Source organism: Haliaeetus albicilla, chromosome 7 (assembly GCF_947461875.1).
Source record: "Haliaeetus albicilla chromosome 7, bHalAlb1.1, whole genome shotgun sequence".
Lineage (NCBI taxonomy): Eukaryota > Metazoa > Chordata > Aves > Accipitriformes > Accipitridae > Haliaeetus > Haliaeetus albicilla.
The window spans coordinates 16098991-16118915 of record NC_091489.1 but is presented as its reverse complement, the minus strand read 5'-3'; the positions used below and the strand labels follow the sequence as shown (position 1 = coordinate 16118915).

At 42.9% G+C, this 19925-nt stretch overlaps 1 protein-coding gene across 4 annotated transcripts in view; it reads right to left on the bottom strand.

Moving 5' to 3' along the window:
• The window catches only part of SCAF8 (SR-related CTD associated factor 8), a 168050-nt gene extending 167096 nt beyond the window's left edge, over positions 1 to 954 (bottom strand). For all 4 annotated transcript variants that reach the window (XM_069787061.1, XM_069787063.1, XM_069787060.1 and 1 more), the window contains exon 1: positions 555 to 954. In XM_069787061.1, the coding sequence (XP_069643162.1) occupies positions 555 to 584 (30 nt within the window). In that variant the 5' untranslated portion in view covers positions 585 to 954. The remainder of the gene's footprint in view (positions 1 to 554) is intronic.
• Between the last annotated feature and the right edge of the window lie 18971 nt (positions 955 to 19925).

Genomic DNA, 19925 nt, shown 5'->3' with positions numbered 1-19925 from the left:
AACAAGCGAGGAGGAGCAGGGTGGCAGAAGAGTCGAGGGACGCGGGGAGGAGCACAGACCCCGCGCCTGGCGATCCAGCAACATCCCCCCCCCCGCCCCGTGCAGCCTCCTCCGGCCGCTGCGTGAAGTTGGCCGGGCATCCCCCGCCCCACCGCACGCCAGGCGCAGGAAAGAGGCCTCCTCCACCTCGGCCTCCTCCCGCTCCCTCCTCTCCCCTCAGCCCGCCGCCAGATCTATTCTTCTCCGTTCAGTCTCCCTCAGCCTCGCGGCGGAAGAAGGAGTGTTTGGGGGGGGGGAAGGTGTCCTCCGTTACCCTCTCCCCCCTCCCCTTTCCCAGCGACGGCGACCACGGCCCGCTCCCGCCCGACATGGCGGGGAGCCCCCGGGGCTGCCTGCGGGAGCGCTCCCCCACCCCCGGCCCCCCTCCGCCGCGACGAGGCCCCCCCCGGTGCCCGCCCCCTCCCCGCGACGAGGCGCGCAGGGAAGGCGCCGGGCCCCCGGGACCCGCCCGCTCCCCGACCCCGAGGAGAAGGAGCGGGGAGGGGGTTACACACCTCGCTATTGAAGGCTTTCACGGCCTCCATGTCGCGGCGGAGGCGGGAGCCGGGCGGCTTCTCTCCGCTGATGGCGGCCGGGCCGGGCCGCGGCCGGGAGGGGGGCTACTCTCGGTCTGTGTGTGCGTGTGCGCCTCGCTCAGGGGCCGCCGGGCCTCCTCGCCATGGCGGGTGGCGCAGGGGGCGGGCGCGGAGGGACGCGGGCCCCGGCTCGTTTCCGTCTCCTCCCGGCAGCGCTCGGCCTCCTCGCCCCGCTTCCCGCCCGGCGGCGCCGACGTCCCCTCCCCCGCTCGGCTCCGCTCGGCCGCGCCGGCAGGAGATGGAGGAACAACGCGCAGCAGCTGCGGCGCGGGCGCCAATATGGCGGACACACGGGGGCTCCTCGCAGCGCAGCTCCGAGAAGAGCCGAGAGCGGCGCAGGCGGCTACAGCGCCACCTGCCGGGCGGCGCCCGCCCGCCAGGCCGCGCCACAGAGGCGCTGACGGGATGGCGGACCGCCCCGCCCGCCCGCCTTCCTCCGTGCCGGCCCCGGCCCCGGCCGCGGCGCCGGGAGCAGGCGTGAAGTGAAGGGTTACGAGGACAAGGTGTTTAACGCCGCGGTGTTTCGTCACCGGGGGCAAACCCCGGAGTTCTCGGGACACCCTTTCCCCTGTTTCCGGCTGAAGGCCGGATCGCCGGAGGGACGCGACCGTTTGTCTCCTCACACCTCGCCCGCAGAGCCTCACCTCCCAGCGAGGGCCGCCGGGGAAACCGGGAACGGCATGCAGGCTTGAAGAAAAACAACAGGAAAAAGGATCAGCAGGACATTCTGTAGTATCCTGGGCAAAAAAACCAAAACAAAACAAAATCATAGTTGAAAAAAAATCTCAAGCAATTAGCAAAGAATGTTATTTATCAAGAGGAAAGGAGAAAAACAACATCGTGATGCAAATCAGTCACAAGTCCCAAGGGCACCTGCTACATGAACATTACAACTTGACAATCTGACACCAAAAAGTCTCCAAATTCAGCACCAGGCGTCAAGCCATTACTGTTTCATTACCCAGGGCAGCATGTTCCCAGGTTAAGTTTCTGACAGGATTCGCTTCCCCCTGAACAGCAGTGCTACCCATGTCCCCTGCTGCCATACCAGCCCGGCAGAGCACCTGCCTCTCCCTGAAGCACGAACACCTCACCCAGCTGAGAAATCCCAGCAGCGACAGCTGTATCAAAGAAGAGGAGTTGCTTCCAGGGCACAGATTTTTTTGTTCCCTCAAACACAAAGGCTGCCACATGACTCACCTTCATCAGGGAGAGCCTCAAGGAGCTCAGAAGCCTTGAGGGTGAAACCTTAGGTTTGTCTTTCGTTGCTGTTTTTCCAGAGCTCCGTTATGTTCTTTCAACTCTACCAACACAGCGGAGCTGTGACAGCGTGCATTAGGCTCCAATCTGAATTGCATTTCATTATTTTCCAGTCAAGACTCTAGGCCACGCTCTGGATAGACTGCACCCTCCTGCTCTCACAAGTGGCCCTCAGACTAGAGCCACAAGAGCTCTTCATGGACAGTGAATGCTCCCACTACAGACCAGAGTCAGGGAATTCCAAACTGAAGTAGGCTTTACTCAACAAACAAGCTAACTTATAAGTTAAGATAAGCATTTGAGGCAGACCTGGAATCCTACAGCTCCATTCTTACAGCAACACTAGAGATATTATTAAGTCTTGTTACAAACAGAATTGGAAGTTCCCCCCCCACCCCCCAAGAGGCTTACTTAGAGGAAAAGCCCATCTCTAGCAAACGCTGTTGTTGCAGCATCAGGCCATCAGGAGGGTCAGGAAGCTAGAGCAAATGCCCTGTTAGGAGAGGATGAGAGGACTGAGTCTGTTCAGACTGAAAAAAAAAAAAAAGATGGGCATGGGGTAGGGAGGACACCCAGTCCAATACCTGCAAAGTAAAACAGCTGAATAAGGGTCCTTAATATTTTTTGATTATTCTGAAACAATTGAATAAGGCTCTTTAACAGACGTACACAAGCAGGCAGTGGTCTTAAATTAAAACAGGGGAGGTTCTGACACAACTGAAAGAAAACCTTTTCCATTGTGAAATGGCCAAGCAGTGGAGCAGGTTCCCCAGGGAAGCTGTGCAGTCTCCATCCCTTTCCAAGGTCCCATGGGATAAAGGCCTTAGTAACCCACTCACAGCTGACCCTGCTTTGAGCCAGAGATTGGACTAGAGAGCTCCCAAGGTCCCTTCCAAGCTAAGTAACACTCTTACTGTATGAACTGCATAGCTCAGTGCAACCTTCTGGCAGTCTTCTGCAAGAACTGGCCCCCCTTCATAGATGATTTAAGAGAAGCACACTATGCTTACCAGGAGGGACAAGGCCTGTGTTCCTCTTTTGTTCTTTATTTTCCTGTGCGAATTAAGAGTATATAAAATGTGAAGAGGCAACTCTGTTCAAATTATTGGGGAGGCTTTACATGGGATTCATAGTATTACAAGAGCAACTGGTAAAACTTTTGGCTTTGTACTCCTTTGGAAAACTTTACCGAAATACTGTAGCTACAAACAATCCTCCTGGATCTGGTAGGTTTCCTTTTAGGTGAAATTGGAGCAAGTCTAGTTTTCCTTATTAAGACAGAATACCACACTGCACAAGAAAAAGCTTTGCAAAAACTATTCTGAAATTGGCCTCAAAGTGACCGCAAAACTCCCACGCAGTTGCTTTTTCAGAATATTTATTCCAGAAGCATAAGTTATTCCAGTTAAGTAAAGGGAAGAGCGAATAAAGAAGAAACCGGAGAAGGAGGGGTAGGATTTACACTTAGAGATACATGCACAAAGCCTTTACCTCAAAAGCGCAGAGCCTGAACTTGAAACTAAGTGGTTCCCCTCCCCCCTGTATTTAGCCTGTTTGCTGTAGGTCTGTGATAAACATTTAACAAATATATTTACCACTTAAAGAGTGTAGGTAACAAAGCCTTTTAACAACCCTATTGAATTCCAGCAGTAGGAAAAAAGCACAACCCTGAGTACATCCCTGATCTCATAAGGAGCGAGCTATCATCCAAGAATAAGAAATAGGCTACAGAATTAATACTGTAATACGTCTTCAATTATAACTAAATGTTCTAAATTAAGCAAGCATACAAATGAAGTAATATCAAAACAGTATTAGTGCAGAAACACTGGCTCATTCTGGGGCAAGGCCACCTTGCCCCGTGAGACTGTCTAATTCAATGACTTGCACTATTACTCATAACATACCAAAGCTGGGAGATTTCTCATTGTGTTGTGGAGCAGAATGAGTGACAGCTTACTGTGCAACACAAGCTTTCTGCAGTTCCAATGCTCTGCACAACTGCCAAAACTCATACCGGAAACTTCAATTTTGCAAATAAGATCCCACTTGCTTTCCAACAGCAATTCCAACAATGAATTATATGTGGGATTTGCAATGATGGGGCACGCTTCCTGTGTGGATGCAAACACCTAGCTTTACAATTCTGAGAGAAAAGCAAGACTGAATAGGTCTTTAATCTGCTATTTAGTGGGGTTTTTTTTCCATAAGAGAAGGTAAAACAGGTATGCCTGCCTTTTTCCTACTTCTGAGAAGTCCAGATATAGACTCAATAGATCACACAAGTGTCGTACTGGCAAATGCCCTCAAGAAATCCTCCATCCAAGTGAGCAATTCCCTGTTGTTTCCTCTCAGCAGAGGAAACCACATGCAAGTGTCAGGAGGGAAAGCTGGTGCTCCAGTAGGGACAGAGAACAGAGAAAAGTAGATCTGTTATTAGCCACTTGTAGCTCCAGGTAAGAGAATGTCACTAAGTTTTCTTTGCAATAGCTCTCCACACTTTCTTTGAATGCACTACTACAAGTCATCCTCCATGCACGCTGCCAGTATCTACTTAATATTTCAGTGCATTTTCAAGGAGCTGCTTACATTTTTGACTGAACTTAAGCACATTTTCCTCCTCTGTCCTTCTTCAAGTCTACCTCATCTTCCTCTTTCATTTGCATTTTCAGTTGCCATTCCTCCTTCACTATAACCATTGTAAAAGCTCTTAATATGTAACTAAAAGTATAGAAATAAATTTTCTGTTGAACTTTTCCTGAATTTGTTAGACATGCGTTCACATAAGGAGCTCTTTTTTTTCTCAAGTACTTAGGGATTTCAGAGATTGTAAGAGAAATTTTGAACCTTTATATTTGTAACCACATATTGCTCATGATAGCCTGGTAATTGGGAACCCCAATTAGTTTACTACACAATTTCTTCTGGTCAAGCTTGACTTACCCTGAATATCTGGCACTTGTCCTAGCTTGATGGTGTCAGACTCTCTCAGCACGACACCACAGAAATCACCTCAAGATTACTTTATTGGAAAAACACATTCAAAGGCAACTGAAGCTTTAATTTACAGGCCAGCTTCTGCTCTCAGATGTACACTCTGTAAGTCTGTGTTGATTTCAAGGGGAACTGCTTTTATCAGGAAAACAGAAGAAAGACTTCGAAATTACCTTCAAGTAACATTTCTCAGACTTGCTTGTAGGAGGTTGGGATAACCTGATGCAAGCGTGCTGGCAATACAAGTCACACCTACTGTGGCATTTCCAACATTGCTAAAATAAGCTCAGCCCGGAAGCATTTCCTAATGTTTTCTTATTCTGTACAGGGTTCTAATCTCGAAGTCTGAACTTTGTGCCATCCTGTTTCTGATTATAGTGTACAATTACAAGGTAGAGTGATCATTGTTTCCTATAGCTGCATACTCACCATTTAGTTCTGCTCCTAACAAGGCAGTTCTTTTAAAATAAAGGTCAGACAATGGTTTTGCAACAGCAATTGTAGCATGCTTATATCATTTTAGTGTAACAGCAGAACTATGGGGATAGAACATCCTTATGATCTCAGCTTGCAAATACAGTAAAAGACATAAAAAATATTTTATAGCCAATTCCAACCACAAACTTCTCCATTTTTTGCTTGAGGGAGGCTCAAATTAAAAGAAAATTATAAATAGTTTTTCAGTAGACACATATAAAAATATGTACTGAAATCTTCTTCAAGAATTCAATCCCAGCACTAAACCCCAAAACTTTCAAAAATACACTTAAGTATTTCAAGGAAAATTCAAGGAGGATTAATTGATACATTTCAGACATTATAAACAGCAAAAGACTGTTTATTTGGAGTGGTGCTGTTTGTAGAGCAACAAGCAAACCTAGGGACAAAAAGTCTCAAGTAAGAACATTAGAAATGATGGACTGAGAATACTTTTTAATATATTTAAAAAAAAAAAGGGGGGGGGAAGTATTTATCAGCTGGCTCATGTTCATTTTGACATACAGGCTGACAGCAAGAAGAGCAGACCTCGATCAGCAATTTGGATCATTCCTTCACATTATGTTACTTTCTTTATCCTGCCCATACATGTGAAAACTCCAACTTGCAACGATAAGGCTGCAAAACCAGAGTTCTTTCTCCCAGTCTGCTAAGACAATCTCATTACAGAGAATAACAAGTGAGCACAATACATTAAGAGTAATTTCCATCATTTCTCTCTTTACTGTCTCAAGCAAATAACATAGGAAAGTGAGCAATTTCGGTTCAAGCTTTTTTTTGTTTTAATTTGCTTCAAGCTTAACAAATGAGACCTAGACTATCACATTCATTATCTTAAAAACACCTACATAGACATGAAATCCAAATTTTAACCAATGCCTAAGATCACTTTTTCTATCAAAAGAAAGAATGCGAAATACCACAATAAAGAGAATAAAACCACTAGGCAGATCTCCTAGGCATAGGCCTTTGCCACAGATATATATGGAACTGGACAAGTCTTTCTGCAGTGGTTGATCCAGATTCACAGCATGCATCTGTATTCCAATGCCTACCAAAGTCACAATCTGTAGAAGACCAGAAATGAAGGAACAGCCAAAGTTTATTTTATACTGATTAAACCTGTCTGCAATGCCTAATCGACTACTAACAAAAAAGTTTGAGGAAGAAAGAGATGAAATATGCCTTCTTATCACGTTGAAAGTTTTCTCATCATGTTCAGCTGTTAAGCCTGATTTTCCAGTTTCAGGACTACTTTTCTGTCAAGTTATGACCTCATTACAGTCATATCAATTGCACTTTTTTCGTCTAAAAAGATGGAATTCTTACCTCTTCTATTATCTTCCAGTAAACAGTAATTCCAGTTAGCAAAGTAGATTATTCCCTTTCACTTACTTCCTCTGTTAGATCTTGGACAGTGAGGCTCAGGTCACAAGCAATTCACACAGCAATAGGAGAGACACCAGAAGTCCATGGTGGCACAAACTGTACAGAAAATCTGTTTTCTTCCCCCAAAACATGCTTGTGCTTTACAAAAGAACAGGTCAGTCTGACTGAAAGCCTTGCACTGGAAAAGTTAAATGGAAACAAGCAGAACAGAGATGATTACATGTACACACGCAAGGTGTTGGCCAGCATAAAAGTCCAAGGAATTTTAAATAGCCACCACCTTACCTGGGGTGATAAGGAAAATCCTGGAAAAAAAAAATCACTGGCTACTTACAACTTTTGCAGAAGAAACTTACATAGCTATGCTTTCTTTATCCTTTTATATACCCATTCCAATGTGTTTACTGAAAACACATACTAGAATGATAATATTTGCTATTTACACTATTAACTGTGTTTTGAAATAGTATGTGTTCCTGGCACAGCAGTTGGCTTTTTGTGTCAACACTCAGATTTCTCTCTAGATGCCCTAATAAAAATTTCTTAATTTGATTAAAGCATATATGGTTGGAGTAAAACAAGCAAAAAAAAATGGGACCCGTTGAGTATAATGCTCAAATTCTGCATAAGGAAATGATCATCCTTCTTGCATGTTATTAAACACTATCTGTATTCTTCAAGCAAGGCATGAGCACATGCTTACTAGTTTTTGCCATTAGTTAGACCATCTATAAGACCAGTAGATCAGAACTAAACCAAAGGAATGACGACAAATCCCTTTCTTCCTCCTCCAAGAAGTAAGAATTACCTGTCCAAGCTCAAAGACAATACAAAGATTTAATAAAGAAAATTGCACAGCAGATATTTAAAAAAAAATCACAGGGTATGCAGGTCAACCAGGTATCCTCCTCTTTTGAAAGTGTGGGCAGAAGAGAGTAAGCAGAATCCCTGATGGAGCAGGAGATGATAGTGTGAAGCTTGATAGGAAGAAATACAGACACCTCCAGTGTGTGCAGGATCCTTTGTCCACTAAAGTGTTTAATAATGTCTAGAAATACCTCTTAATGCTTCATCTTTCCAAAAGATTCAAGAGTCCAGAGACACACACTCCTTCCATATCTTTGTTATCTCTTGGCCAATAACTAGCACAAGACAGTAACTAACAAAAGTTACTTGTAAACTCCATCCAGGGAGGAAAATGCTTGCCACTTGAGTGTAGTTACTTTTAACACTCTGAACTTGATGCTTATTTGACCTTCATCAACTACATTTTTTTATATGTGTATATATATATATGTGTGTGTCAATACAGTTATAGCTCTTCATTATGAAGGTTAATGAGAAACTGGGAAAACTACAAGTACTGTGTAGCTCTGCAAAACACCACCTAAACTGCAGCACAGGCCATGTTCAGTCAGAGCTATGAAACTCAGCTGGGTTGAGCTGACACACATGCAGTTATTCAGGTGTGCCAGCACTGCATTTCCCGAACTCTTGCAGCCACCCGGGGGAAATTAGCTCCTCCCATGCATCCAAACTACTCAAGTCTCCAGATGCAGATCCCTGGATTCAGAATTCAGCTCAGGAAGATCAACTGGGGAGTTGGCTGGCTCAGATCCAGCAGAGCTTAACAGTAACATTACCAGGTGCGTCTTTAAACTTGTCAAGCACAAAAGCAAGAAGATGCCTTCTAGATATGAGTGGTCCCCAAAACAGTCTAGTTAAACCAGCATGATACTTTAATTCATTTCCTTCTCTGGCTTACTTGAAGCTCTGATCTCAGACCAGGAAAGAGACTGTTACCAGAAAATATGTCTAAATTATTCTGTGAAGTTCAGGGAAGTTTTTGTTCTTTAGTTTTAAAGCCAAAATACAGGAGAAACCTTTTTTTTGTTTGTTTGTTGACACATTGAAACAGGTACAAAGTTGCATTTTCCCATGGTAATCTATCTATCATTTGGAGGAAACCCCTCTCCGGTATAGTTTAATACATAATTCATTTTGAAAACAACTCACTTTAAGAAAGAAAAACTCAAACAAAAAAATTTATGCAATTGCTACAGTTTCCCAGTCCAAGACTGTGCTTGCCCAAACACAAGCTGTACAGAAACCACCCTTCTGGTTAACCCTGACAACCACCCTCTTGTGAGTGTTAAACCCAGGACTGCATAAAATAGTATTGGGAACAGCACATTGGCTGCTGGTACCTGAACTAGTGGAATCAGGTACATGGCTAGAGATAGGAAGCAAAGGTTCATACTGCCTCTGTAGGAACACTGATACCTACTTTACAACATGGTCTGAACCACACCGTTTGCTTTAGCTTTGATACAGGACAACTTGTAATCCACCTAGCCTTTTTAAGTAAATACCTTTTGCTAACAAGGTATGCTTTGCTATGCTTGACATCCCTAAGTATGTTCCACCTTCAACTCTCAGGCTCTTAAAACTTAGACTTCTTAAGGGAATTTATAGCCTTAATGTAGGATAATAAGAAGTATATGGCCTATATAGTCTTTCAATTCCATATAAAACTACAGATCCACGCGTGAAAAACATTACTGCTACAAGGATGTAAACACTGAGAAACTTTATATTCACTTACAATAAGAATTGTTCTTAGTGTAATCTAATTGTGGGTGTTTTTTACTAATAACAGATAGATCTTGCATTGGTCAGGACTTACTGAATAGGTATTCAAAAAAAGCTCTTTGCCAGATTTAAGACTTTGTAGCTGTAAGATCTGGACTGTTGACTGTCAAAGATTTTTGAAAAGCAACAGGGCAGAAATCATCTTGTCTAGCCTGTATTTTATAGTTGTCGCTCTCTTTAAGGGCAAGCCTTAAGGAACTAGCACTGGTATGTTCTTGGTGTCTTAAGTGAAAGATTAGTTTGCCTAGGTAATAGCACTACTACAAGAATGTGAACATTCAAGAACATTTTGTATCATCAGATCGGTTTTTCATGTCAGTGCATTAGTCAAAGAATTGCTCTCATTAAGCAGTGATGGAGCTAGCCCAAATCACTCAGAAGTTGCTAAATGATGCATTCAAGAGCACAATAGGTAGGGCACAGCAGAGGCAAGGTTTAAATATGCTTGTGGAGCTTTCCAGCTTAACAGCAAAGTGATGTTACAGTAATGCTTTAAAGACACACCTACCCAAATTCCCCCTAAAACAAGATGTAAAAACAAAAAAATAAAGCTTATGTCTCCTGACCAGAGCCCAGCCACTGGTGAAATGAACTGTTATGAGCCAGGTGATCCTTCTCAGTCTTATGCTTACTTTGCAAAATTCACAAGACAAGATTATATCATTTAAAAACTCTTACACAACCAGAAATATGGTATGTGCCCTACTGACCAAAAAACCCGCATTCACTTATGACCAAATTCAGCATTTCTGCTTCATATGCATCTATTCAGGTATAATTAAACTGACAAGAAGCTAACCTACAGTCCGCAAAAATACCAATCTCTTGAATGCCTGATCTAAAACCACTCTGGTGATGGTACAGAGATAAGTGAAATGCAAAAAGTCTACAAACAGTATAAATAATTTAAAAAAGCATAATGTATTAATAACCTTTGCCCAAGTTTAACAAAGTTTTCAAATGCAATTTTGCCTGGGTTTTGCTGTATTAAAATCCATATACAGAGAAGTACTAGGATTTATTCTTATATCCTTCAGATAAGAGATACCGAGAGAGTTGTTTCTGAGAAAAGCTTTCCCTGAGCCTCGTGTTTCCTAGCATGCTGACAGTGTTTAGAAATGCATTACAACAGCATGTCCAAAAGAAAATTTGCACCAGCAGTTGCCACCTCACCGGTTAAATGGCTTACAAACCCCTGCACTCCTGGCTGCTGACTTTTTTGGGCCACAGCCTGTAGTCTCTTCTCAATTTTGTGTCATGCTTCTTTACCATCAAAACTTTTTTCCAAAAGCCTCCTGAAGGAGATATATAGTTCCGTGGAACTTGGTCAAGATGATGTGAGCCATCAGTAAGCCAGCGCGGCAGAGAGCTCAGCCTGCACCCGGCCTTGGACATCCAGCCGCAAACCGAGAGCCGAGTAACTCTGACGGCAGTTTTAAAAGTAGAAAAGCTGCTGGCAGAAGGCATTATTGTGTTTTAGCTCTGGGCTTAGACTGCATTTAAGGCCCTGCAGGCTTTTTTTTTTTCTCTCTGAGACACTAGAAGTCAGCCCCGGTTCTCTGTGCAGGCAGCCCTACAGCCATCGAGAGCAAGCTCGGCGCTCGGCGTCCCCAAAAGCAGCGAACTTCGGGCCGTCCAGTTGCTCATGGTTCGAGACCGTGCTTAGTGGGCTGCCTAACCCCGGCCCTTTCCCTCGGGGACACAGCAGTTCTCCACGGCTTCCTCAGAGAGGACTATCCCCCCCCCCCCAGCCCCAGCCTCGCTTCGCCCCTGCGCGGGCCGCCCGCCCCACCGCGACGCACCGCTCCCGGGCCCGCTCCGGTGCAATGGCGCCACCTGGTGGCCGCGCGTGGGAGCAGGCCCCGCGGGCGGCTGGCGGGCCAGGAGCGGCGCGCCCCGGCCCGGGGACGCGAGGCTTTCCCGGGGGAGCCGGGAAAGAGCGCTCCCGCGGGCAGCCAGTTTCTTCACACGTCTTTTTTCTGGAGCGAAACGCGGTTCCCTTCCTCTGCCTACCTGCCCCTGGTATTCCTTCTTTCGCTGCCCGAATAAACCCCTCCACACACATACCGCTCCTAGGGCGATGCTGCCTGCAGTCGGGAGGCAGCAGCTCGCCCTGATGCTTGCCCAAAGTACTTTGCAATACAAACCTGAAAGCCCGTACCTCCCGGCTTTCCCACAGGTGTTGACCATCCTTCACTCCTGACTCTCTCAAAAATCAGTACATCCTCTCCAACAGCATGGCTTTAACAATGCAGCTCAAAAGAGGTGGTTGATTCAACATTAGCAAGCCAGCTAAGCATATTTATTTTTCAGAAAGCCCTTCTATCTCCCCCTTCCATTTCCCACAGGTGGAAGTGATTTTACAAAAAATCACTTCTGCTAAAGATCTAGACTAACAACAGATTGCTTTTACCTGTATACTGCTACATTATGCTAATTATATATGCCATATCAAAACAAACCCCCAGATTATTAGCAAAAGGTTTGCACTTCAGCTGCAGTTTTTACCTATTTTTATTCAGTTTAGGTATTCCAACTCAGCTGAAGTCTGCATGCATTTGCTTTGGCTTAATAGCAAGATTATACCTAGTGTGCTTTGCATGCTGAGGACCAGAACTTGTGAACTCGGCTTTTGTCCATCAATCACTGTGTTCATACAGAGCTCTGCTGAAGTAAATGCAAGTCATGAAACACCTCTGCTAGAGATATCCTGCATTATGTCCTTCTAGTTATTTATGGAGAAATGTTATGAAGTGTAAGTAGTTACAAAATGGGACACTAACTGTCCATTAGTGCCTTTACAAACCCATTCCTTTCCTTAATTTTTATGCCTTAGTTTCCTCCTCTTTAATTTTTCTCACATTCTGAGCTCTCTGGTTCAGTCACAGGCTAATGAGTGCTTCTCACTCAGCATACACAGACAGGACTCCAGTCTTAATTTTGGCCTCTCAAAGCTCCTAGTGCTTAGCACTGGTGAATTTTCAGTCTTTATACAACTCTGAACCCCCTGATTTAGCATCACGTAGGGCTGAACATGTAATATAAAGTAACCAGACTGAGGCTATACATGGATAAAGTGCACAATAACCACATGCATAAGGTCTGCCAGCTGTAGCACCTGTATTTGCTTAATAAGGTCTGACAATCCTGTAATTAAAGCACTATTTCTAATAAAGGGACCCCAGGCACTAGCCATTTCTGCCCGATAGTATCTCATGGCAGTGTGGCAAATGATGACCTGAGTACAACAAAAAAGAAAATCCCAAGTTCTCTGTATGTTAAAAACCCAGAAAGTTTTAGTTGGTGCTAGAAAACCAGCAACAGTAATAAAAAGAACAAAAGGACAGTCATTAATAACAAATGCTGTGGTAGGCAGCCATAAAAAGGAAACAAGCCTATGCTACTGTCCAAAAATACTCCCCAAATAATTAAATTCATAGTTGCATATTTACCAACTAGTAAAAAAATTAATATATGGCAATCAGATCTGCTAGGCATGCTGTAGTACCTGTAAGTGATAATTAATATCAACCTGATATCTGAATCTTTAGTTGAATAAACTTTTGAAAGAGAAAAGGAAGTACGATATGTCTTTAACTCAACATGCTTGTCTTATGCATGGCTTGGACAATTGTACTCTTTGCTGGGTGAAAAAAATGGCTGGATGGACAAGCCCAGAGGGTTGTTGCGAATGGCGTTAGATCCAGTTGGTGGCAGGTCACTAGTGGTGTTCCCCAGGGCTCGGTGTTGGGCCCCTTTCTGTTTAATATCTTTATCAATGATTTGGACAAGGGGATTGAGTGCAGATGACACCAAGTTGGGTGGGAGTGTTGATCTGCTTGAGGGTAGGAAGGCTCTACAGAGGGATCTGGACAGGCTGGATCGATGGGCCGAGGCCAGTTGTATGAGGTTCAACAAGGCCAAGTGCCGGGTCCTGCTCTTGGGTCACAGCAACCCCATGCAGCACTGCAGGCTTGGGGAAGAGTGGCTGGAAAGCTGCCTGGCAGAGAAAGACCTGGGGGTGTTGGTTGACAGTCATCTGAATATGAGCCAGCAGTGTGCCCAGGTGGCCAAGAAGGCCAACAGCATCCTGGCCTGTATCAGAAATAGTGTGGCCAGCAGGAGCAGGGAGGTGATCATTCCCCTGTACTTGGCACTGGTGAGGCTGCACCTCGAGTCCTGTGTTCAGTTTTGGGCCCCTCACTACAGGAAAGACATTGAGGTGCTGGAGTGTGTCCAGAGAAGGGCAACCAAGTTGGTGAGGGGCCTGGAGCACAAGTCTTATGAGGAGCAGCTGAGGGAGCTGGGGCTGTTTAGTCTGGAGGAAAGGAGGCTGAGGGGAGACCTTATGGCTCTCTACAACTACCTGAAAGGGGGTTGTAGTGAGGTGGGTGCTGGTGTCTTCTGTCAGGTGGCTGGAGATAGGATGAGAAGAAATGGCCTCAAGTTGAGGCAAGGGAGGTTTAGGTTGGATATTAGGAAAAAATTTCTTTACTGAGAGGGTTGTCAGACATTGGAACAGGCTGCCCAGGGAAGTGGTTGAGTCACCATCCCTGGAGGTATTCAAAAAGCACATAGACAAAGTACTCCAGAACATGGTTTAGTGGGCATGGATGATTGTTGGACTCGATCTTGAAGGTCTTTTTCAACCTAAATGATTCTGTGATTCTATCCTAGAATGCTCTCTGGACAAATTAAAAAAAAAATCAAAGAAAAAGCATTTAATACAAAATTTGGTCCTAATAAGTCAGTACAGTAATTCTTCTCAAATCTAACATCAAATTTTCTGCTTGAGTTCATGGACCTGAGCAATCCTCTGAAGTTTTACATAAAGGAACAAAGTGACATCCAATTATAGCATCAGGCTCTGCATGACTGTAACCAATGTTGACAATTCCCCAGGACTTCTCTTCAAATCTATTTGAGAAAAGATTGGCTGGACCTGGAACACAAGGGATCAGTCACAGGCAAAGCTAAATTTCATGTTTCTGTTGCTAGCGAGACTAAAACAAGCAGCGACTGTTCTTCTAATAAGGAAGGTACAATAAATGCTATTGTACACAGTTTCTTTATCACAAGTTAGATGTTTGGCAAATTGCCAGTGCAATCCTTCACACAGATTTTACCTACCAAGGAATTAGGACTGAGTTTTCATCTGCTGTGACTCATTACCTATTATACCTCCTGTAATACTTGAGCTAGATGTGGACTTTAAGATTTGAGGGAGACCTGGAGAAGAGTGGAAAGAAGAAAATGCTACAGTAGAAGAACAACTTCAGAAAGCAGGTCAGTACTAATTAGACTGTAGTTAAAAACAAACAGACCAAATCTATACAAAATGATAGTATTCAGACTACTAATGCTGCATCATTTCCCTCCAGAGACCACTTCTATGGAAACTTCACTGCACCAAGTAAGGGAATAAAGATAACTTGCATTCATTTTACAATTATTATTAACATGGCTAAACTGCATGATCTTGAAAGAGTCCTGCACATTTATTTTAAGCATCATTAATAGCTATACAGTTCTTCTCCCAAAATACAAATTCCAAAACCACAATGCAACACCTTACATTTCCAGGCTAGCAAAAGCCCTAATTGCACTTCAAACTATACTATTAATGCTAGATTTTGAATTTGGTTTTGAGGAGAAAAGAAATACAACATAAGTTTTTCCATGGAGGTATATATGATAATTACACAGGGAAAGAAAAGAGATGGATTTAATCTGTTTATATGCAAGGAACATAATGAAGAGTTCTTCCTCCTGAACAAGAAGCCTGACTTAAAATTGAGGTATACAGTAATTATTGCTTTAAGAAAAAAGTATTGTTGTTTTAACAAAAGCCTTAATTGAAAGCTACACCTAAGATGTTAAGAACAGGCTACAGAATGATCACTGTGTTCTTGCTAGTTATTTATCTTTTTTCCTATTCTCATCCCTAGCATTTCCCTAAAAAGGCTGAGCACTTACCTGAAAAAAAGTCTTTCCTAGAATAAGACAATTAATACCCAATACTAACAGATGAATGCCACTCTACAAGGAGTGATATTTATCCCACCACACAGCATTTTCCTCTGCCACGAACACAGCAGTATTTACCATGAATTATGGGAAACCAGTGGAGAGTGCTCTGGTTGATCCAGAACAGAACTGTAGTGCCCTGGTTCTAGAGGGGTAGACACCAGAAAAATTTACAACGTACCCATGTAATCATAAATAAAGCTTACATTAAAAAAAAGTAACATGTAGAAAAGTTCTCCCAGAACTATTTTTCTATTTGAATGCTTCAGTTCTGATGCCTGTAGTAAGGGCCTTCCCCCCGCTCCCCGTCTTTTTGGGTACAGCTTTGCATATATCTTTCTACTCCCAGTCTATCACAGTGGTACAATAGCTTCCTTGATAGCAGGTAGAATAAGGAAGAGAAGTGAACCACAGCTTCCCTATCTATAAGAAACAAAAGAGGAGCTTGCACTGTACCTGAGTTCCCATGAAGAAAAAAAAAATCCTTTCTTTTTTCATTCTACATAGTTTATATACACAGCAGTGTCTACAGAAGACAGAATTTTGTGTCCTGCTATTTGTCAGAACTAAAAAAACCCACCTGGGTTACCACCTTGACACCCAGAGCAGATGAAGCACTTTCCTCACCTCAGACACATGGATTACTAACAGTACCTGCTGCACTGAAAACACCTGAGATACATAAATCACTTCAGTGATGTCAGTCAACCCTCTCATTGACTCATGAGTACGGGCTGACTTAACTCAGCAGAAATAATGCCACCCTGATTATTTTTCTCAGCCTTAGGGAAAGTACTACTGGGCTACAAATAAGCATTTCCTGGCCTAGTAGTTTGTAACACTGCATATTAAGTGCTAGTTGACCTTAGTATAGCACACTGTAAGCTACAGCTCTTGGAGACCAGCTTTACAAAGTTCAGCTTTCCCTACCATGGGGTAGCAACCACTTAGGAGAGAACAAAGAGCAGAATTAGGCTGTTTTTTTCATTTCAGTTCCACTTGTGTTCTTATATACCATTGGATGGTAAACTAGCAAAGTGCAATATGAATTCCCTAGAAGTAGTAGAGCTCATAATAAAAGTATCAGGGCTTTAAAGGTTCTTTAAATGTGAAGTACTTTACACCATTAACATATTTATATAAGAACATAACAGCAATGAAAATAACAACTCTTTTTTTCATCACAACTAAAGCACATACTGTATGTTTTACAGGTATATTCTAATCTACATTACCCATTTAGTATAAAGGTATCTAAACAGCAGATAAGTACAACAACTACCTTGTTCTACTGCTTTCCTTGTCTTCTAAATGGCATTGTGAAGAAAACCCACCTTAAATAGATAACTTAATCTGCTTGATGAGAATAAAAGCGACAGGTGACAGAAACCTACTTAGAGATGGGATGGGAGAGTTTAGTGAAAGTAAAATAAAAGGAGCGGAGCTGGTTACTTATTTCAAATGGTAAGCTATTAGAAAAAGGTATTGTTATTTAACATAAGGAGTTTAGAGGGGTTTGTTTGTAAGTTTGCTGTTCTGGATGCTGAAAATCATAAGTGTGTTTGTGAGGTTTTGCAGCTGAGGAGTTCTGATATGTATTTCTGCTAATAAAAGAGATGGTTTGTCTACTTCTACCTGAAAGGTGCAGTTAGCTCTGAGGACAGAGGCAGTTATGCTGTGGTTGTACTTAAGATTATGTTAGTCTGTAAGTCTTGTACAGAAAAAAGATAGTAATGCTTGCAACTAATGTATTATTGGTAGTCTTCCAAACTGTGCTGCTAGGTAGCATTCTTGCTTGTCACTAATCAAGACGAAGGCTCTGTGCGAAGTACTCACACAAATGAAGAAAGTGGCTTAATGGCTTATGAAAATAGAGCTTTGCTAGAAAAACAAGCAAAGAAAGAGAAGTACTAGGGTTGTCTAGGGAAAGAATTCATGTTCAGGGTACAAAAAGGAAAAAAAAACCCTGTGTTATTTAGCTGACTTCTTTTATTGTGTAGTTTAATTAGTCTGTGGCTTGTGTAGTAAGTAAAAAAAAATCTAGTTAGTACTTTCAATTTAGATGCCTATAGTGACTTGATATGGCATAGCAGACTTCTATTGTAATATTCAGAGTTTTTTTCTATTAAGTTTGCTTTGTTCAAGCTGTCTGTGCATGCTGTGTACTTGCCATGTTCCATTATCTCTAAAAGCTGAGATGGGACTGTCTGAAGTTTTAAGTAATGAAACTTTAAACTGAAGTCTATGGTAACCTATGTATTAAGAGGAGTACAAATTAACTCAAAAACCCTATACCTCCCTGATGTAAAATATAGCATTTCACATGGAAGTATTGACTTATCTTCAAAGGCAGTACTATCTTTAACTTAATGTTCCTGAACTCCATTACCTGTGAGATTATACTTGCTGGCAGTCTTGGGTTGTTTTTTTCTTTTTCTTCCAAATCTCAATGAAAATACTGAAAGTGTGATGTAGGAAGTAATTAATATTCCTTCAGAGATATTTAGTTCTTTACAACACAGAAGAAGTTTAGAGAAACCACCTTAATTCAAGCAAAAACTGATAATTGAACTATAACTGTATTTAAACAGATATCAGATATAATCTTGGTAATAAAAAAAGAAGCTATATAGTCCTTGTTTCTGTTACCTCCTTTTGGAATACAGCTACAACTATAATACGAATTATATGGACAAACTCCTTATAGAGTTTGAGCTTTGGATATTGGCATTTTCAAATGCAGCGTTACTCCCTTTTCACTGCAGATTTTATATACACAGCTTTATATAAAATATTGCCAATGTTTTCTTTCGTGCATTTTATTGTTCAGTTCCAGTTTATGCAGACTCAGTAGTTCATAAAAACACCGAAAGATTTTTGCCAGCACAGGTGGGTTTTCTTTGTTGTTATTAATTGAGAATGGAAATCCTCTGTTCTTGGATGCATCATGTGAAATACGATGCATGCTTTGGAACAGACAGGAAGAGATTAATAAAATGTGTGTTCTATTCACTATCATCTGGTCTTCTGATGTAGCGTAGTAAGCAAGCCCTGGGGAGTTGTTATAGTCTGGCAGGGTTTATTGTTGGGTGGTACCTAGACTGAGCAGAAGAGATCTTAGCCCAGTACAACAAAGAAATTGGAGTATCGTGGGCAATAGCTATGCAACCTCCCAAATAAAATAATAGGTCACCTTGCAAGTACTAATCTGCAGTTGGAGCCTTAACCTGTCATGTTATGATGTCGTCTTCATTGAAGTTGAAAGGGTTCCCTGCAGAACAAATCCTGTGTGTATCTTCCTTTAATTCTTTTTCCCTTAAAAATCACCCCTCAAAACCTCTCACTTCCCAGTACTTCTCCAGGATTACTGAGCATGGTGGAGGTGGATATCTTTGGCTCAAGGCCCTTGTTTTAAGTGCTTTTGCTATCTTCATTCTTCATTTTTAACATACAATTATGCTGGAGGTTTATCATCTTGAGAGCTGGTTTCTTTTTCTCATGGAAAAGAAAAAACGAGAGCAAGCTGTCACCAAGAGTCATTCTAGGAACAGTAAGAGTTGGATGCTTAGTTACAAATCTGCACTTGTCTTTTGGTGTGTGGGTGCATCTGATGGGGACCAGGCTGCCTCCAGGACAGCGTTGGGTGCAGGGGTCAGACCTCTGCTGCTGTAGGCTTCAGGCTGCCCTGGGGTAGGGACCTGTGCTCAGGGAAGAGGCAGAGGTGGCTGCTCTGGTTAGTTAGCCCTGTGTTACTGAGTCTTTCTGCCAAAGTCCAGTTATCAGTGAAAACTGCATGTAGTGCCTGCCTAATTTTTTCTGTAGCCCTAAAGCCAGAGCACCTATCCATCTTTTTCTCTGCCTGTGCAGCTGGGGGTGGAATTCAGGCAGTTTACACAGAATAGGTCAGAATGGCTTTTCAGTCTTGGTTACCTGGAGGTCCTCATCCAATAATCCCAAAGACAGAGTGGTTGTTACACTTGTAAATTAATTCCATTTTATTCTCAGTAAAACTCGTGTATTCATTCCCTTAAAAGGCCTGCATGTAATTTGTGTTCTGTTCCTTTAAAATAAAAACAAGAAGAAAGTCCTCTTGAATAATGCTTATCTATGGAGGAAAAGGGAAAAACAGAAGGGATCTTGATATGCACGTTGTAAAAACCTGTTAGAGCCCCCCAAAGTGGTAAATGGGTGTGCTCCAGTTTGCTTTCACTCCTTCACCTTTGGAAGTGGATAACCTTTATTCTGGTACAATGTTACTGTGTTAGCTGTGAAAAGGTCCCCTGACATCACATGGCTAATTGGGGCTCCTCAGAGAATAGGATCTGGCTTTTTAGCCGTATCCTGAATGCACTATTGACTTGCTGACAGGAAGCCCTGTAGCTATAACAAAGGAAGAAATGATTCAGCAATCACCGGAAAGCCTCCCTTGATTTCACGTCTGCTAGTCCATCTATTTCCACGCCGGCGGAG